Genomic DNA, 21,206 nt, shown 5'->3' with positions numbered 1-21,206 from the left:
CCTCTCTTGATATTACGTGTTAAATATTTTCCAGTTGATTGGTCTGGAATACACGCCACCGGTCATCTTCCGATTGAGCGCTGACAAAAGAGATTATTATTTGGTGATATTTTCAACAATTTAGAAGATACGGCACGTTTAATATTTAGATTACGTTCCCTTGGGGAGATTACATCCACAACCCGCCTTCGATTGCGTCCATGTGGAAGAACCATTACTAGAACATTGCGAGTAGTTTTTAATCGTTAGGCAAAAACTGGAATATTTTTAAGCACAGCTATATTGGATTCAGAAAAAAGTAGATATCGGTCTACTGTTATTGTGACATCGAGTACTAACATTCGAAGACAACCTTTTTTAAACAATTTGTGGCTCCTGAAGAAGGCGTTTTCTCAACGCCGAAACACGCGTCGATACTATTAATTGCCACCGTTGATATTAATTGAGTATTTTAATTTGTTTTTTTGTAATTGCGTTTTTGTAATTGTACCATGTTGAATATGAATCATGTTTTTAATATGAATGTCTAATTAAAGAAAATATAGTTTCATAATAGATTTTGTCTTATATGTTCCCTTCTTGCAATCCTGTTTCCCTAACTGTTGTTGTAATTGCCTAGGATTGATATACACATATTTCATGCCCATTTGAGCCACACAGCATAATATTCGTTGTGTGCATAATGCCATCGTGGCCGTGGACCACCTAGGTGGTCAGGCAGCGCTTCTCCTTGCAGACGTCGAAAAGGCTTTCGATTCGCTCAGCTGGACCTACCTTTTTGCATTGCTGAGTTGCCTGAATATTGGCCCTTGCCTTTTTGCATTTATTCATCTTTTATACACCAAGATTACCACGTCAGACTGTGTGGCCGACTCCACCTCGCAAAACTTTTCTATCGGGCGGGGAACCCGACAGGAGTTCCCCACTTTTCCCCTACCTCTTCGCACTTGCCATGAAGCTGCTTGCAGCTTAGGTAAGGATTGATGCTCAGGTCCATGGCTTCGAGTGGTCACAAGAGGTTTCGGACCGCATATTGCTCCATGTAGCTGATGTGCTTTTCTTTGTCACGCACCCCTATAGAACTGGCCTGCGACTACTAAGGATAATGCAACTGTTTGGCAAGACCTCCGTCTTATATATGAATATGGGTAAATCTTTCCTGTGGCCCCTACGTGGGGGTGACCAACAAGGCGGATGGATGCAGGAGGTGGTCTCTGATGGGTTTAAATATCCAGGGGTGTTTCTGTCGGCTTCCCAGTCCACTTCATGGGACAGAAATCTGGGCCCACTATGGACACAAACCAGGGAACAGGTACTCTCGTGATCACATTTACCATTATCCCCGACACTGCCCACCTGGTTCCGACAAATGAACGCAATCCTTGCCCGCTTTCTCTGGGGGGGTCGGCGGTACAACACGAGTGGTTTAAGGACTTGCTTCCAATCTACTTATTGCGGGGGTATGGCAATTCCTGATATCCAGGCATACCATGCCGCCTCACATCTCCTTATTCTTAATGGCTGGTGGTACAGGGACAGACGAGATCCGGCAAATGCGGTTGAACATTGGCTGATGGGCACCACGCCATGATGGGCACCACGCCATTACATTTGATCCTATACTCTGGCCCGACACTTAGAATGCTACCGCCTACCACCAGGACAGTGTTTCTGACCTGGAGGCGGGCAGTGTGTGGTATGGGATTGGGGGGTAGATTGACAAAGGAAACTCCCCAATGGCATAATGGCCTATTACACAGTTGTCACTGTTGTCTGGGTTCCGGGGCTGGGAGGCCATTGGGATCAACACAGTTGGGGCGGTCTTGCACGGTCAGAACTTAAAATCCTTCCAGGAACTCCAGACAGAATATGACATGCTCCACTCCCAATTGTATAGGTACCTCCAGTTCCGTCATGCCTTCTGCCCCTACATAGCCCATCAAGAAGACATACCTGACTTTAACCCCAATGAGGCCAAAGTCTTTATGGGAGAATCGGGTGACCATAAGATAACTAAGATATATTGTACACTTGTGACCAATGACCCACTACACTGAATAAAACATAGGATGTGTGGCAACTGGATTTGGGCCCCATGGATGATGATGATTGGGTGGAGGCATTGGAGTCCCCACGCAGTGCGGCTATTGCGGCATGCCTCAGACTTATTCAATTTAAATACCTCCATCTGGCCTACTTCACTAGGCATAGGCTCTGGCACGTGGGACTGATCGCTTCCCCCCATTGCGGGGTTTTAGAGGGCACTCTCATACACACGGTTTGGCAGTGCGCGGCGCTGTCGAGGTTTTGGCGAGGGGTGATCACATGCCTATGGGACATTTTGGAATGGGATATTCCACTTTTGCCTCGGCTGACCATGCTGCATATTACTGAGGGAATAGGGGGCAATAGGTACAAGCGTCATTTGCTATTTTTTGGTCTTATGCTAGCTACGAGCTATATCGCAATAGCTTGAAAGGATGTGTCCCCACCGTTAGTTTTAGCCTGGAAGAAGGGCCTAGATTTCGCAATGGGCCTGGAGATACCCATTATTAAGGCGAGGGGGTGCCATCAGCAACATCCCAAAATATAGAGGAGGTGGGCGGATCTGGAATCTGCCCCCCCCTATTTCTTGCTATTGGGGAGATGTCATGATGACATGATTGTGGGGCAGCCTGGACTATGATTATGTTTCTCTTCAATATGGGTGGCTGGGAAATGCAAGACCAGTTATAAATATATATTGATAATTTGTTTATTATTTTATATTTTTTGTAGTAGATTTAGATAATTGTTTCAACTTTACTTTAAAGTGTAGATCTATTTTAATGTTATGTTTCTATTTGATATCTTATAATGTTTTGTGTTTTATTATGTAGCACATTTAATTGTAGTGATGTGTCTTGTATTTTTAATTATAGTGATTTAATGATTACAATGGATAATAAAAAATATTATATAATATATTCATATATAGATTTATATTCATAACATGTACATTATTATTGGTGTATTTGTATTTGATTATTATATTTGTGTTTAATAGTTACATTTATTTTATAATAATTGTTAAATATTTTTACTTTTTGTTTAGATATATTTCTTAACAATACAGTGTTTAGATTCTGCAAGTTATTAAATGTGTCTTTACATTTTTTATGATATATATTTTTTACATTGATATTTTTTAAAGTTATAATGTTAAATACTTTTCAATATATATACTTACCTATGTAATGTTAACATTTTTGTCCACTTTATTTTTGGAGTCAATAATTTTGTACTTTACATAGTATGTATGTAGAATTGATAGTTTTTGTCATCGATATTTCTGTGTGATACTTTTGTATCTGAATTTTTTTGACCTCAATATTATGTCATAGACTAGTTGAAAGAGGTTAACGCACAGTTGGATGTACACACTGAGTGGAATGCAGTTTATTGAGTGCTAAAGAAATCTTCAAGCTTCCAATCTGAGTGCTAAACACATTAAGTCATGCATAACCATAACTCTTGGACAAGAGATCTCGGAAAATGAAAGACAGATAATTCAAACCTTCAAACATGTAGTCTTACAAAGATTCCCACAGCATGGCCCAGGATTATTAATGGCTTGCATTTCCCTTGTATCAAGTAAAGTGACTCAATGGCAACGCAAGTTCTTAAGTGAGATTTACAATGCCACGCAGAGCCAATTTGCAGGCAGAGAAAGTTGCTGCCTTGCGTTACTCTGTCCCGGGAAGACGTTCCTTCGGTGGAGCGTTGGTATTCCCATGCACCCACCCATGGTTTTTGTTACAGTCCCAAATGTACTAACAATATTAAACCTGAGAATGCATCAAAATGTTTCGTCTTCTTAGGGCAGGCCTAACTTGGAGAAATATGTTTATTTCTCCTAGTTTTTTTCCTCTTTCTATATGTGCTGCATTCTGCAGCACACATAGAAAGACGAAAACGCCGCACAGGATTGATCTCGTGCAGGATGGTGTCTGGTGTCCTTCCATGCACAAAAACAATCCTGCCTGCAAAACAGGCACCCTTGCACCATAGTGCAAGGTAGCAGAGAGAGGCCAGGAATGGGCCACATCCTAGCAGATTCCTGCCCTCTCCATTTGACGAGGCCTGTTAGTAAATCTGACCCTCGGGGTGTTGAGTCATTATACCTCTCCCTAAATGTGCACCAACAGAGCTCACTTTCCTTCCCAACTCTTATTGCATAATGCAGGATTTAGGAAGTCTTGCTCGCTAAGTCTGCGTTGACTCTAATGTAAATCATGGACAGGGTTCGCAAAGCAATTTGGAAGAAATGTGTACAACATTTGTAATTTATGCGAGCATTAAACAAAGTGTGTTTTGCTTGATTTTTCAAAAATGCATGATTAAATTCACACTTCATCCTAAACAGATATATAATGTGTACTCTATTTGAGACAATATGGATCTCAGCTCACATTCCGGTGTCTTTATTCAAAGTCCATTGTCAGGCACATGACATGTATAGCCAAGTTGTCTGAACGACACTTTGAAGCTTGCAAAAAAAGAGGACAATATTACTTAATACATCAGAGGTCCTCTGCCCAACTAAATGGCAACAGCAGCATCCAGAGTTGTTTTGCCCCTCAGGAGTGGCAGCAATTCACTGAATTTACACTGAGTGGATTCAGACAACTCCTTACCTAATCCATCTATTTTATGATTAATTCGCCTGAGATTCATCTGCATCTAAGAAACAGGATCCACCAGAGTCATATAAAGAGTCTTGTGCATGCAGCACCCCAGAGAGTTGGGACAAGTTACTCAATGCTTCTGTGAAAAGAGTTCTGTGCAAAAATGCATTGGGTCCTGAAAAAGACTGGGGTCTGTAATATACGAGTGAAATGCAACAAAGCACATTGACCACTTAGCAAGTGTAGACAACTTGGGGACTTTAGCTTTCATAATCTGCCTTCTAGATGTCCCTTGAACAGAGCATCTTGGCCCTAATCAGGATGCATATTTGACTGCTAATTTCCAAATTTTGGCACACTCCCTCCTTTGTTTGTTTGCCAGAAATTAATACGGATTCAAGTTATGTTGTTCATTACAAGCCCCATGATGCAGCAACCAAAGCTTGTCAGCTCATCAGCTCAAAGGAGTCCAAGCAAACAAAGGGGGTAGGTAGCATGCTATGTGACTACCAGCACCCTTACAATGAAGTGTTACTCTCTACTGAAGAACAATTATCCTGAAACACATGTCTAGAGATACACACCACTGGCTGCACCAACCCTGGTGGAAGAATTTTAATTGAAGTGTTGTCATACATCGCATTTACCATAATGCAACTTAGCGAACTGGGTGCTGGGATGTCAGGCAGTGTGCTCTTTACCCTCTTTCCTTGTAGAAATAATATGTAGAAATCTGTGGCAAAAGCATATTGACACTCCACTGTACATCTATTTGAGCATAGACCAGTGATTGTGACCCGGGAAATGCTATTCATGGTGAACACATGAGACAGAGCAGTATTGGGAAATCTGCTAATAAACGTCACATGTTTTGGATGTCCAGCTCTGTGTTGCTACATCTTATTTAGACAGTGGTGGCTGCTCCCATGCAGTATTAGTGGGGCTGGGAGGAGGGGACATGGTGTTTTTTTTTTTTTTAAAAAAGGAAAGACGAAAAAAAGAAAAGATCACTTACTGACCTGCTGCCGCCTCTCGTCTGTCCTCTCCATCTGTGTGAACCAAAAGCAGGAAGCACCCATGCTTCCCTAATCCAATTATGATGCTGCTGTCACCATGACAGCACAAATGCCAATACTGGACTGTAACTTAAAAGATTTACTTGTTACGACCAATATGAATTAAAACATAACGGTCCGTTTTTTTATAACGTCACTAGTTTATTTATTTATTTGTATATATTGTTCTCCTCAGGACCATAAATCTCTTATTTCTAAGGGAATTGGTGTCCCTTGGGAAGTCATGTAGTGTAGTCAAAAATATTCTAATTCACGAAGAGAAAGAGGCGGTGGCACTTAATTGTGCAAACGCAGGGCCCGTAGTGCCCGGTCTCCTGAGCGGCGTATCCGTGCCGGGTTGGATAGATTTCTGCCAACGTTCGTTTTCCTGAGGAGAACCCCGTAATCGGGGGGTTCGAAACGCGTCGACCTTTTCTTTGGCCCTGTGTCAATAAATAAGGCTAGAAGGACTGTGTTAGGGTACCAAGTGATTAGGTTCTAACTAGATAGGTCAATGTAATACAGTCACATTGTGGGATTTAGTAGGGTACATAAACTGTACATCTAACTGTGTTTTGTTGGCAAAAGGGCCATACGTTGTTATTAGTATTTATGTTTGATGTATGTGTATGTTTGAAAATAGGGTGAATGGACTAGTCAAAGTTTTGAATGGTTGAGTTGTACAATTGTAAATATGTATAGTGAATATATGTTATTGTAATTGTTTCTTGATTGTATATTTTGTCTATGCACAAAAAAAGTGGTTCTTAGAAACAAAAAACAAAAAAGTAATAAGAGAAGTGACTAGTGATACAAATAAATAAATAAACTAGTGACGTTATAAAAAAAACGGACGTTATGTTAATTCATATTGATCGTAACAAGTAAATCTTTTAAGTTACAGTCCAGTATTGGCATTTGTGTTGTTTATTTTTTTTATATCAGGCTTAGCCTTGCTGGGTTAGAAGTCAAGACCCTGTTTTGTTTTACCCCGTCACCATGACAGCAGCATCGTGATTGGTCAGAGTGCTATGGTTCTGCTCTCAGACAGGGGCTGGGAGACTGGGCATGTTCTTCACCTAGACTGTGCATCACAGCCCGGTGTAGAACATGTTAAGTGCGCATGACTGTTTGGTCAGCCCAAGAAGACAGGCCAAATCACCATGTGCACTTAGAAATGACCCCAACCACTCCTTCCCCTGTTTTGCGAGCAGCCCAGCTCTGCCCTGCCCTGCCGCGCCCGCAAAACTGCCTCAGCGTAGAAAAAGAATATGATAATAACATTATGTTATTATCATTTTATTTTTCCTTTTTTGAAGTGCCGGAAAGCAGTGGGGCAATGCTCCTCCGCCTTAGTGGAGGAGCCGGCCCTGCATTTAGAGCACGGAAGAAGGCAGTCTTTCTAATAGCAGAGCTATCTGCAAAAAATAGGACATCATTTGGACATTCTGGTTGCTGCCTGGAAAGACATTGGAGGGCACCCCAATCAAGGGTAGCCCCTCCAACTTTAAACCCTCTAGTGGTACTTCTGTCCAGTACCACCATTGAAATAATGTCCATTTCAGTCACAAAAAAATCTTAAAATGCACCCAAGCTCTACAATTCCCAGTGTGTGGGAGGCCTTAATCATGTCACAGATGGACTTGTCTACTTAAAAGTTGTAGCTTCAGGAATAACATGGGCGACAGAACTTTCCCCAGCCTTGGAATTCATGCAGAAGCCGTTTCAGGGAAAGATGTCTGCATGAAAGCCAGACCTCTCTGGATTTGGTGATCAGGCCATTGTAGATGAAGAAAAGGTGCTGTGCTTTTCAATGTATCTGCCACTGCAGCAGTGTGGCTGATGCAAAACCTTAAATAAGGACCATGAAATGAAACATGGGACCTGTTTATCGTTATTGCCATGAGCACATTATTAAAAAAATATATCAATGTTAGCAGACCACATTAACGTGGAATGATCTTTGTTTTTGTTTTTTTACACAAGAAAGGGTGTTAAATATTGTTATTTTTCATTTTAAAGAAGAAATAGTTTTTGCAGTGATTAAACAGGTCATGTGAAAATCCTTTAAATTAAATATTTTTCTTTTACATTTCACAGATATATAGTCCAGCATTCAATGAACAATCATTTACACTTTCAATCCATGGATTTAAAGAAGGAGGACAATACACCGTGAAAATGAGGGCAAGTGGGTTGAACTGTGGTTTCAATTCTGAGTGGGGTGAATGGAGCCGACCAATCAAATTTGGTAAGTTTCAACTCAAATCTCTGCTGTGTCTCAAAGTAGAGTACATAGGCATCAATACGCTAAAATGTCTGGGGTAGCAGAAGTGACATCACACACCCTTTGACCTTAATGACATCACAAAAAGTTACATCATATGACCTTGGATCTCTCATGCCGGTGATGTCATATGATATCTGACTACAGGAGGTAGCACACATACCCTAATGAGACTAGGGCAAACATTTGTAACATACAACAATGTATCAAAAGGGTGTCAATAGAGCGACAATATAACTAGTACCAAAAGTTACTAAAGGATAAATCCAGAAGGGGGAAAAAAAGGGAGGAAACCAAATTTTTTGCAAACAAAAATTGTATATTCACTCATTTGACAAACAGAAAGGTTGTGCTGCGTTACATTAAATGGCATGTAACCTGTTGGATACTGTGCACAAGTGTTCGTGAAGGCTTGTGACGGCGCCAGTGACAACGTGAGGTGGTATGGACAGCGACTGTGGAGGGCGCAACGGCGAGCAAGTGAACTAAAATTGTACAAATTCAAGATACCCTAACAGTCAATGAGAGTGTAATATACAATTAATTTGTGTAGGTATCCTTGAAGAGAGTGCCGGGAATTTCGCTGTGGAGTGGACGGCGTTTCGGCCTTTAGGAATGTTAGGCCATCATCAGGACCAGGTTACATTGGTTTATATCGCAGTGGTCTGGGGCCACACCGACAATGGAAAGCCAGCTCAGGGCTTTCCCTGCGGCCTTGCAGATCCTATCCAAGAGTGTAGTATGGTCAACAGTATCAATAGCCGCACTAAGGTCCAGAAGTGTAATGGCAGTTGTACCCCCTTGATCTACTCACCTTTTAGCATCCTCCACTGCTACAGGTCCATTTTCAGTAATGTGTTTGGGGCGGAAACTGATTTGAGTGTGCTGCAGGAAGGATGGGGCCTCACGATATTCAGAAAGATGCCGATTGACATATTTTCCAGCTACTTTGCTTAAAACGTGAAGAAGGGAAATTGGACAGAAATTCCCCAGTATGAGGAATCAAGATTAGGCATTTTAAGGATGGCTTGAACCATATTATGTTTCCATGGCTGAGAGACCAGCCCTTCTCCAAAGAGAGGATGGCCATCTAAAGCTAGATGGGGAAAATGATTTCTGCTCTAAGGGCAAGAATTCTAGGAGCGCAGCTTCAAGTCGGGTTCCAAATTTGATTTTACTAAAAAGTGCAACAAAGTTTTGCAAAATAAGGAGGGACGGAATTCTGAGAGACTGGATGAGATCATCTGAATACCGTTACTCGAGGGGGAGGAATTAGGAGTTTCATCCACTTCTTGAAAAGAGTGGTAAATGTCCGATATTTTGGTTTCAAAGTAGGTGACCAGAGGATTGCACCTGTCGTTGGAGGGTTCAGAAGTGTGGTCCGTTGGAGGTGGGATCCAGCAGTGCTTTAGTGATTTTAAACATCTCCCTAGGGGAGTTAGCAGCTTTGTTAATTCTTGTTTTAAATTAGGAGGCCTGGACAGATTTGATTTCTAATGGTAAGCTTTTACTGTTTCCTGGTATCTTATTTTTTTTGTGTTCCTCATAATCCTTCCTCCATTCCCTTTATGAAGTCTTGCAGTTTTTTAAGAGCTCTAAGATGAGGGGAGTACCAGGGGGCAAATTGTTTTTTTTGTTCAACTGTATTCTTGGGGATAATTTCTGGCAGTATGCCAGAGGTTCCCCTATGGAAAGAGTTACTTCCAGGATGCCAGGACCAGCATTTTGATATGGTGTCCCATACGCTAAGTATTACCTATAGTATGCCAGTGCCAGTATTTTGCCACCAGTACCTGTAACGTTAAGAACTGTTTCCAGTATGCCAGCATCAGTATTTTGCCATGGGAGGAACTATGAGCCAAGAATTACCTTCAGAATGCCAGGGACAGCTGCAGGCTCGCAAGCATAGCACCACATACTAATTGAAGTTCACTTAGATTTACTCATGCACTCATTCTCACTCACACTCTCATTCATTCTCACTCACACTCACTCAGTCATTCTAGCTCACTCTCTTTCATTTACTCTTACTCTCATTCACTTACACATTCACACTTACTCCTACTACCTCATTTTCACTCATTCATTGACACTAACTGTTGCATATTCATTAATTGTCACTCGTAATCACATTTACTCTTACTCTCACTCACGCATACATTTTTACACACTCACAATCACTCTTGCTCTCATTTACTCATTCTCACTTTTCTCATTTTTACCGGACTCCTTCATCTCACTTATACACCCGCTCATACACACACACACACACACACTGTCTCACACAAACACACACTCATCCGCATGCATGCACACATCATTAATTTCAAACCATTCTACTTTTCTTTACCGCAGGCACCAGAGAAAGTCCTGTTCTAGCCCCTGGCGCTTCTTTTTTTTATTACAAATTTAAAAAATAGGCATAACACAAGGAGTGTGTAGCCTCAGCGGCCCGGTGTTCTTGGCACTTATTTTGCCCCCTTTGAGTATGCGGTTGGAAAGGCAGTTCCAGGGGTCCCTTCACAACCCCTAAATGATGTCCATGGCAGAGTATCAACCAGAATATGCATACTCAAAAGCATGTTTACATCCAATGTTCTAAGTGGGATATAAATAGTTAAGGGCTCTAAAACGTTGCATGAGAAGCATATCTAAGAAATCCCTACAGAGGCATGCCCTGTATAACTAAGAACATAACCTAACACAAGTGAAATAGAATCCCGTGCTTGACAGATTCATAAATAGAGTCTTAGAGGGCAAGGACTACTCAAATTAAGCAAGCAACAAGTTGCATATGCAACAACTCTTATAGGATATTATTATGATTCAACAATAAAATAGTAGACAAGGTAAATGTGGTTATTCAGTTGGAATGAATAGCTCCCAAGGAGAAGCAATTTAACCCAATTATGGAAAGCTCAAGAACTAGCCATGTGTCTATAACTTTCACTATTCTAATGAGCAAAGGCCGGGGTGACCTACTGGAAGTGGAAGAACCAGAGAGTAGACTGCTTTTAAATGTATGAAATCATAGGGCCTGATTTTGAGTTTGGTGAAGAGAGTACGCAGCATCACCATGGTGGAGTACTTTACTCCCACCATGGTGAGGATACTCCGAATGCCAAATTTAGAGCTGTCCGCAGACCCAGCTGACATCTCTTGCATTTCCAAGCACTGCCTTTTGACGGACGGCTCTGTAAACATTTTCAAAAGCAAAATCCCAAAGAGGAATTTTGTTTTGAAAATAAAAAAACATTGACCACCCCTCAACTTGGGAATTTTCTCCCATGAAGGGGTGTAATGATGCATTAAAATAGTGGGCAGTAGGACCTCCAAGGTGGAGGAGGAGGAATGAGGGCGGGAAAAAGGAAGAAGCCCTCAAATTAATTATCCTGGCCATGATCATCTCCCGTCTGGACTATGGGAACTGTCTGTACGTGGGCATTCCTGCCTATGAGCTGCAGCGCCTTCAGTCCATACAGAATCAAGCCGCGCGTCTCATTTACCGGCTTCCCAAGTTCCACCGCACCACTCCTCTGCTCAAGTCACTTCATTGGCTACCCAGCTTCCTGAGATCTCTATTTAAGATGGGTTGCATGATGTTCATGGCCCGTGCTGGTACGGCTCCAGTCTATATTAACTCCATGATCTCCTCCTATGTCCCCAGCCGCAGCCTTCGCTCTTCCACCCAGGCTCTCCTTAGCGTCCCTCGGTTTCGGAGGACCAAGGTGGGCGGCATGAGGTTTTCCACCCTTGCCCCTCGTTTCTGGAATGCCCTCCACCTGTCTATTAGGTCCATGACTGTCTACTTGGATTTTCGTAAAGTCCTAAAAACTCACCTTTTCACTCAAGCTTACCCATCATAGTAACTCTCTGGTGTCCCCCCGTTGTGTCAATCCCGCATCACCAGGAAACCGCTTGGTAACAGAGCGCTTTACAAATCACTTCAACTTCAACTTCAACTTCAAGAGGAGGAGCCACGCCCGGGGAAAAGGCAGTTGTACAGAAGAAGCGAACAGAGCAGGACGTAATAAAAAGATATTGAAGAATCTGAACCCTGAGTCAGTGTCCTCTGTGGACTAGGACACTACAACTGGCGACGAGGGTGGTCACGAGCCATTCGTTGTGGGTGTGCGCCCTGTGAGTCCTGCTGCCAGGAGGTGCTGTGTGAGCGCGTGGAGCGCCTAAAAAAGGATTTGCTCAGCGCGGTTCAGGAGCCTACCCCGACCGCATTCATCTTGGCACCTCGCGGTCTGAGTGCCTACCCCGGCCCGTCTGTCTCATGGTAGGAGTGAGGGGTACCTGAGAGCCCCCCCCAACGTCGGAGCAGCGTAGAGGTCCTTCGTTTGCTGTGCGTAATAGCGATCTGCGTGCCCACCCCAGTCGCGTGCTGATGAGCCTCAGTACCTGTGGGTGAGTGTTTCCCTTCGTTTCCCGGCTGCTGGGGAGGTCCGGTTGATGGAAGGGGCGCTGCCGGTGTAAGAAAGGCCAAATCTTGTGGGGCGTGAGAGTTCGCGGCCGCCATCTTTAAGTCAGGCGCCTGCATCAATCCCCTGCGAGGGAGTCCCGGCGGCCATTTTGAAGTCAGGCGGAGTGCCTAAAAAAGCATCAAACATTGGTAAATTCAACCGGAGAAAGCCTAAAAGACATCAAGCATTGGTAAATTCAACTGAAAAGCCTGAAAATCATCAAGAATTGGTAAAGTCAACTGGAAAAGTTTCCAAATGCAGGTGGAGTGTGTTCTCTTGTGCATTAGTTAAATCAAGCCCTAGCAAGTTCAAATCAGTTACGTCCAGTGGTGACTTGGAGTGTGCTTCGTCCAGATCAACAGAAGGGGCTGTCGTCTCAGTAGGTGGTCAGACTTGATAGAAGGCCGCCTCATCACTATGTCTACTACACCACCTCCTCAAGTGGGTCCGGCGCAAGCCAATGCCGGACATATGGGGGTGCTTGGAGTGTCGTTTCTGCGTCCACCTGAACCTTTGGTCCTCGAAACAGGAGGAGGTATGGGTCTTCGATGGAAAGAGTGGCTTGAAGACTTTGAAGACTTCATGAAGGGTTCGCACGTGACGGAAGCCAGTCAACAGCTGATAGCACAACGTAATTTAATAGGAAAAGACGTCGGCCAAATGATAAAGGAATTACCTGCAGCCGATGTGGCATCTTACGCTGATGTGTGTGAAGCATTGAACCGGAAATTTCTGCACAAAAAGAATATTGATTATGAGAGATACACGTTTAACCTGGTGGCTCAAGAAAAAGAAGAGCCCATGTGTGTCTTCATCACACGCCTTAGACGATTGGCACGTTGTTGCGAGTTTGACTCTTTCTCGACCGAAGATGCCCTTCGTCTGAGAGTTATCGAAGGCTGTCAGTCCGAATCACTGCGGCGGAAACTGTTAAAGAAAAGCTACTCGCTGGATGAAATTGAGGAGATGACACAGGTGCATGATCAGGCTGAAGAACATGCCAAAAAGATGGAAGCAGGGAGAAGTGAAAAGCGGGAACAAGCCTTCAGGCTTCAATCTCGCAACACACGCAGATATTCTCTGGCAAAGCCGAGGTCATCGCGGTCCAAAATGCAACAGCAACATGTGAACCGGCGACGTTGCAGCCAGTCGAAATAACAGACGGCGTGAGCATCATCTCAAATGTTATCGATGTGGCTATGACTTTCCCCACATGGACGGGTGCCCCGCTCTGTGTCAGAAATGCAGGAAGTGTGAGGGGGAGCACCACTTCGAGACGTATGTGGAACCTCCAGGAAAGACAAACAGAGAGATCAAGAAAGGTCATCTCGACCATCGAGCACGCGTCACCTCGCCAAAGCAGTACGGGATCACAGAGAATCGTCAACGGGATCGTCCGGCTCCAGCTGCCAGTCTCGCCGAAGTTACCAATCCCGACGCGCGTCTTCCAAAGATTCGAGGTCACTGTCTCCCATCTCACAGGACAGTGATGAATATGTATGTATGGTTGCTGACCCCGACCGGCTGAAGAAATATCATCGGCTCAGCATCCAAATCGGCACGCACTGAACTAAATTTGTGATGGACAGTGGAGCCTCTTTCAACTATATACCAGTGGCGGAATATCAGAGAATGAAGCCACCTCCAAAACTAAGCCCTGCTCATGTGAGAGTCTACACCTGGATGTCCAAAAAGCCACTCCCTTGCTTGGGAAAATTCTCAACGAACCTCACGTATCAAGATCGCACAATTCCTGCCTACATCCATGTCATTAAAGGGCCAGAGGCTGACTGCCTTATGAGTCTTCCGACTGCTGAGTGACTGAGACTAGTGGACATTTTGTACAAGGTCGATGACGAACTTGATGTGGTTCAGAAATTTCCAAAGTTATTTACTGGCCTGGGAAAGATGGCTCATTGTCAGATTCGACCACACATTAACGAACAAATAACTCCAGTAGCTCAACACCATCGACGGATCCCCTTTTATCTCCAACAAGCAGTGGAACAGGAATTACAGGATCTGCTCAAAGCTGACATAATTGAAAGGACAGATGGACCTACGCCCTGGGTCTCTCCGGTAGTAGTCAGGCCGAAGAAAGGTGAACCTGACAAAGTCCGTCTGTGTGTTGATATGAGGGTGCCCAACACCGCCATTGAAAGAGAAAGACACCCCGGGCCACATATTAGTGACATGATTGATCTCAATAAAGGTTACCACCAATTGGAACTACATGAGCAGTCGTGTTACATTACAACTTTCTCAACTCACATTGGTCTCTTTAGGTACAAGAGACTCAGTTTTGGAGTGTCTTCTGTTGCTGAAATTTTTCCAGAAGCCATAAGAAAAACGATTCATCACATCCCCAATGCCCTAAACTACAGTGATGACATCCTAGTTTATGGGTCCACGACACAAGAACACGACAGCGCCTTAGAACGAGTCTGTCACGCACTAATGGAAGCCAACCTATCGTTAAATAAAGCAAAGTGTGAGTTCCATAAGTCCACATTGAAGTTCTTTGACCATATCTTCTCCCAGGTGGGAATGAGACCAGATCCAGACAAAGTGGCTCCTCTGAATGACACCCCCAGCCCTCGTGGTGCAGGAGATGTTCGCTCTTTCTTAGGGATGGTCAGCTACTGCGTCCATTATATCCAGGACTACCAGGACTATGCAACCATCAGCTATCCCCTGAGACAACTCATAAAACAAGGTCACACGTTCCAGTGGTCGATGGGATGTGAACAAGCATTCAATGAAATCTAAGCGGCTGTGGAGTCAGCCGACAACATGGCTTATTTTGATCCGAAGAAAAAGACAGAAATCACCGTTGACGCCAGTCCCGTGGGGTTGGGAGCCATTCTAGCTCAATATGACTCAGAAAGTGACCAACGATACATAATTGCCTATGCCAGCAGAAGCCTGACTGAGACGGAGAAAGCATATTCACAGCCCGAGAAAGAAAGCTTGGCTGTTGTCTGGGCCTGTGAGCATTTCCACATCTTCATATACGGAAAACATTTCACACTAATCACCAATCATCAGGCCCTCATTACGATCTTTGGCAACCCTCGAGCTAAGATGCCACCGAGAATAGAACGCTGGGGTCTTCGCCTCCAAGAATACACTTATAGAATTGTGCACAAGCCAGGAAAAGCAGAAAACCCTGCTGATTACATGTCAAGGCACCCCGAAGAGACAACCAAGTGCAGACCGTCCGTGGCCGAGGAATACGTATGCTTTGTGGTAGATCAGGCCAACCACCAGCAGTGCCGCTAGAAGCCATCTTGGATGCCACTCTTGAAGATGCCACTCTGCAAGACGTATAGCGCCGCATACAAGACAACGACTGGAGACACTTAGATGTCAACACTCCAAATAGCTCAATTGACAGACATGAACTTGCCGCTTTCAATCACATGAAGGAGGAACTGTCGGTAGCCACCAATGGTGGTCCAAAAACAATAGAAGAATTACAGAGGCAGCAGTGATAGAATCACCCTCCTTGACGCTGTAGATAACCAAAAGGATTCTATCAGTGTGAAAAAAGTGGGTATTTTATTCTTTTTGTTGCTATAAGGGGAAGGCTTAGTGTCTAAAGATAGGGAGAGAAACTCTCTTTGCGAATGGCAAAAGGAGAGCCCTATGTGCTTTTAAAATACCCCTCACACACTATGAATCCCATAGTGTCATGCTTCATCATAGGGGTCTTCCCGTCCCTCTACGGGGCGGTGCGACCTACGAACTACGCGGGAGCACTTAGTTGTTGACGATAGGCTATGTGTGATGTGAGGACAGTGGTTAGTGATGGGGGTAGGGACCTATTTAAGTGTGGTGGTGATATAAAGATAAAAATGAAAATAAAAATTCCCTGGCTAGTAGAAAAAAATATTTATTAACTTCTCTGGCTGGGAACAGTAAAAAGGGGTTTGAAGAAAGTAGAACGAAGTACGTTATCTACTTGGTCGCCACCAATGGCCTGCTCTTACGAGACAATCGAATAGTTATCCCGAAACATTTACGGCAAGGCATTATCAATTTGGCGCATGAAGGCCATCGAGGCATTGTGCCCACCAAGAGAGCACTGAGGGAACGGGTCTGGTTTCCAGTGCTAGACCAAATGGTAGAGCTCACACTGAAGGACTGTCCCCAATGTCAACTGGTCAGTCGACCTGATCCTCCCGCACCACTGCAAATGTCCCGACTGCCGGAGGGTGTGTGGCAGCATGTTGCTGTAGACTTCTTTGGGCCATTTAAATCTGGACAATATATCCTGGTCATCATGGATCAGTACTCACGCTTTCCTATCCCACAACTCATTGCGTCAACGAAAGCGTCCAGCACAATACCTGTCTTGGATGAAGTGTTCGCCGCCTGGGGCATTCCAAACATAGTGAAAACTGATAATGGCCCTCTGTTCAACAGTCAAAACTTCACGGAACTTGCCAAGCATCTCAACTTCAAGCATCGGCAAATTACACCTTTGTTGCCACAGGCCAATGGAATGGTTGAAAGATGTATGTCTACATTAAAGAAAGCCATTCAACAGGCTAAATTGTCGCGGAAAGACACTCAAATAGTTTTAAATGAAGTCTTGCGAGCTTATAAAAACATGCCTCATTCCACCACCGATAAGTGCCCCGCGACTCTAATGCTGGGCCGGCCAGTGCGCACCAGAATACCCATGATTGATTGGGATGATGGAGCAGTATCCCGAGACTCTGAACAAGATGACATAGCTGTCACTGACCAACTCAAGAAGGAGAAAATGAAGACGTATGCGGATCACCGCCGAAGAGCTGCCCCCTCCTTGATTCAAGACGGTGACTGGGTGCTAGTTAAACAAGAACAGCAAAAGAAAACAGACTGTTGTTATCATGAAACTCCACTGGTAGTCACCAAACAAAAGGGAACCATGATCACTGCTGAATCGGATGATAAGAGAATCACCAGGAATGTGGCTCACTTTCAGAAGTGCAGCCCTAAAGTTAAAGAACTGCTTACTGGTCCTGTCAATGGGGAAACGAGACCCAGTGGGACTAAAACCAGTGACCAGCCATCGAGAGTGATCCCTGATGGAAGAGAACCTGACTGTCTAGACGCCCATATCCGTCCCCGCCGAACCATTAAGAGACCGATTCGTCTGATTACAGAACTGTAACTATGTGACACATTGCTTTAGTTATATGTTGAAAGAAGAGGGGGAGATGTAATGATGCATTAAAATAGTGGGCAGTAGGACCTCCGCGGTTGAGAAGGAGGAATGAGGGCGGGATAAGGGAAGAGGAGGAGCCACACCCGGGGAAAGGGCAGTTGTACAGAGGAAGAGAACAGAGCAGGACGTAATAAAAAGATATCAAAGAATCTGAACCCTGAGTCAGTGTCCTCTGTGGCCTAGGACACTACAAGGGGTCCATTATAATGTTGTAGCAGGTTGCTAGGTTTGTAGGGGTATAGGGTGGGAAGTTAATTAAGTATAAATAATTAACAATTAACAATTAATTTACTACTGCTTATTTAATTGATTATTAATTAAGTAAATTGTGTAATATTTATAATTTTAAGGTTCCATATTAGGTGCAGGATGCTGGTTTTGTAGCGGTATAGGATGGGAAGTTAAGTAATAATGAATTAATTATTTCTCTGTTAATAATTATTTAATTGATTATTGATTATGTAAATTGTGTAACAAGTCTAATTTTTAAGTTATAGATTAGGGTTGGGCTGCTGGGTTTGTCGGGGTATATGGTGGGAAATTAAGTAATTAACAAATAATGATTTATTATTAATAATTTATTTGGTTAAAAATTATGTAAAATGTGTAATAAATATATTTTACAGATATTTATTAGGTGTGGCCCACTGGGTTTGTAGGGGTATTGTGTGGGTAGGTAATTAAGTAATAATTATTTAATAATTATTAATTTATTGATAATTATTTAATTGAATATTAACTATGTTAATTGTGTTATACTTATTTATTTTAGTTATATTTTAAGTGCGGGCTGCTAAGTTTGTGGCGGTATAGTGTGGGACGGTAATCAATTAATAAATAAATAAAATAATAAATAATTGTTTAATAATCATGTAAATTATTTAATTGTTTTTTATATAATTGTTTTTGGGTTAATGAGTAATGTTCACGTTTAGAGTTTTATATTTGTTTTATATTTTTTATAAATTAATAGGGTTATTCAAATATGTTATGTGTTTTAAGTAAAGTACTTTCCCTATTGTTGCACAGACTGGAGTGGGAATATTAAATGTAACCCCTCCAAAGTCCAATGTTTGCTAACTGCAGTGGGAATAGTAAATATTTCACCGCAAAAGTCCAGTGTTTTCTGTACTGTTGCACAGACTGGAGTGGGAATAGTAAATTTTCCCCTTTCCTAATTCAATGCTTTTCCTACTGTTTCAAAGACTGGAGAGGGAAGAATACATTTAGGGGCATATTTATATACCTTCAACGCAGTCCAGCGTAGCAAGCCACCTTGCTGTGCTGCATGAAAGGGCAGGAATGTTCTGTGTTTAACATAATACAACACAGTCCTGTCCTTTCCTTTTGCTGGCACATAGCATCTTGAGTTAGAATAGTAAATCTTATACCTTTGAAGACTAACACTTTCCCTTCTTTTGCACAGACTGGAGTGGGAATAGTAAATCTTACCTCTCCAAGACCAATGCTGTCCCTACTGTTGCACACACTGGAGTGGGAATAGTAAATTTAACCAATTTGAAAGCCTACACTTCGACTACTGTAGCATAAACTGGAGCGGGAATAGTATATCTATCATTCCCAGACATCAATACTTTTCTTAATATTGTTTAAATGTATATATTATTATCAGCCGCATATTTGTTACATTTTATATTATGTGTTTATACATTTTGTTTAAATTTATAATACTTTTAGTAAATGTTGTTTTTGAGGATTTTATAATTTTTTATATTTAAAATAATTTGGTAATTTATTTAATGATCTGATAATATTTTTTATGTTTCATATATATATATATATATATATATATATATTCACTGAAAAAACCATAGGTTATAGACCATATATAGTTAGGAATTAGCATTTAAAAAACCTTATTTTACTCACACAAAACCATTGAAATTCCATATATAGTTAGTTGCACTAACTATATATTGCGCACCCGCAATCCACTGCTGATCATGTCACATATTACATCATTCATGACATGGTCAGTGACATCACTGATGACATCACTGATGACATCTCAAATGACATCACTGATGACATCATCCAGTGACTGTGTGTTTCTGTAAAGTTTAAATATGTTTTAGATATTGAAGAATGAGTAGATGTATAACTGTCTGGACGAAGGATTTAGTAGGTGCATGACTGAATGTATGAGTGAGTGATTAAATGTGTCTCACTGAGTGCATGGGTTAGTGACTAAACTGTCTTAATTTGTGCATCATTATGTCTGTTGTTCTGTAAACTACTGCATGTGTTGATCAGTAGCTATATGATTAACTATATGGGTTATTGATTGATTGTCCAAGTATTTGTATGGGAGACTGAGTGTGTGTGTGGCTGGCTGGGAGGTGTGTGACTCTGTGCAGATCAATGTGTACTTGTATCAATGATTGTATAAGAAAGTAAGTATGTGTTACTATATGTTTGAAAATGTAAGGTGCTCTATGTTTAACTGTATAGACAAGAAAATGGAAGTGTGATTGATTCTTTACAGGACTGACTAGGTGTGTGAGTAACTCCATGGATGAGTGGCAGAGTGTGAGTGTCTGTATAGGTGTATGAGTGCATATGATAGTGTTGTAAAGATGAGTGATTGTATGTATGAATGATTGTATGGGTGAATGAGTGAATGTGTGTGTAGACGTAGGAATCAGTGAGTACGTATGTAGTAACTAGTATTGGTGTGTCAATGGTTTCAAAAATTATACTCTGTATTTAACACTGGGTGAAACAGAGGTTATATTAAAATGTGAGGAGATGCATTGTATTGTCACATGAATGATATCATCAGTGATGTGGTCATTGATGTCAAATGAGATGTCATCAGTGATGTCATCAGTGATGTCATTTGAGATGTCATCAGTGATGTCATCAGTGATGTCACTGACCATGTCATGAATGATGTAATATGTGACATGATCAGCAGTGGATTGCGGGTGCGCAATATATAGTTAGTGCAACTAACTATATATGGAATTTCAATGGTTTTGTGTGAGTAAAATAAGGTTTTTTAAATGCTAATTCCTAACTATATATGGTCTATAACCTATGGTTTTTTCAGTGAATTTTCAAGGTTTTGTAAATGCTAATTCCTAACTATATATGGTCTATAACCTATGGTTTTTTCAGTGAATTTCAATGTTTTTTTAATAGCAAATATCATAAGCTGTCGAATGTCAAGTACGTGGTAAGTGAAAACATTTTCGTGTTTATGCACACTGATCTGCTTTGAATGGTGCCCCCCCCCCTCATTTCTATTAGGAGTACTCTCTCTTTGCAGATAGTGAAAGGTAGTTAACGCAGGCCTTTGCCCCCGTTGTAATCCGTCGTGCCTGCTTCTCTCTCCATTTGATTGATTGTTATCCAAGTATTTACTGTTTTAGAATTAGTTCTCTTTGGTTCATTCTCTATTTACAAACAAACACAGAGTCGCAATACTCTGTTTAGTCTTTGCAGATAACGAAAAATCGTGTAAAAAAAAAGAAAAGGAATCGAGCA

General features: G+C 42.3%; 1 protein-coding gene across 2 annotated transcripts in view; it reads left to right on the top strand.

Moving 5' to 3' along the window:
• Nucleotides 1-21,206, top strand: part of LOC144773202 (granulocyte-macrophage colony-stimulating factor receptor subunit alpha-like) — a 372,152-nt gene that overhangs the window by 252,806 nt on the left and 98,140 nt on the right. For both annotated transcript variants that reach the window (XM_078658090.1, XM_078658091.1), the window contains one exon: nucleotides 7,823-7,973. In XM_078658090.1, coding sequence (XP_078514216.1) covers nucleotides 7,823-7,973 — 151 coding nt within the window. The remainder of the gene's footprint in view (nucleotides 1-7,822; nucleotides 7,974-21,206) is intronic.

Source organism: Lissotriton helveticus, chromosome 8 (assembly GCF_964261635.1).
Source record: "Lissotriton helveticus chromosome 8, aLisHel1.1, whole genome shotgun sequence".
Lineage (NCBI taxonomy): Eukaryota > Metazoa > Chordata > Amphibia > Caudata > Salamandridae > Lissotriton > Lissotriton helveticus.
The sequence above is the reverse complement of the archived record's forward strand: the minus strand, read 5'-3'. Positions and strand labels throughout refer to the sequence as shown.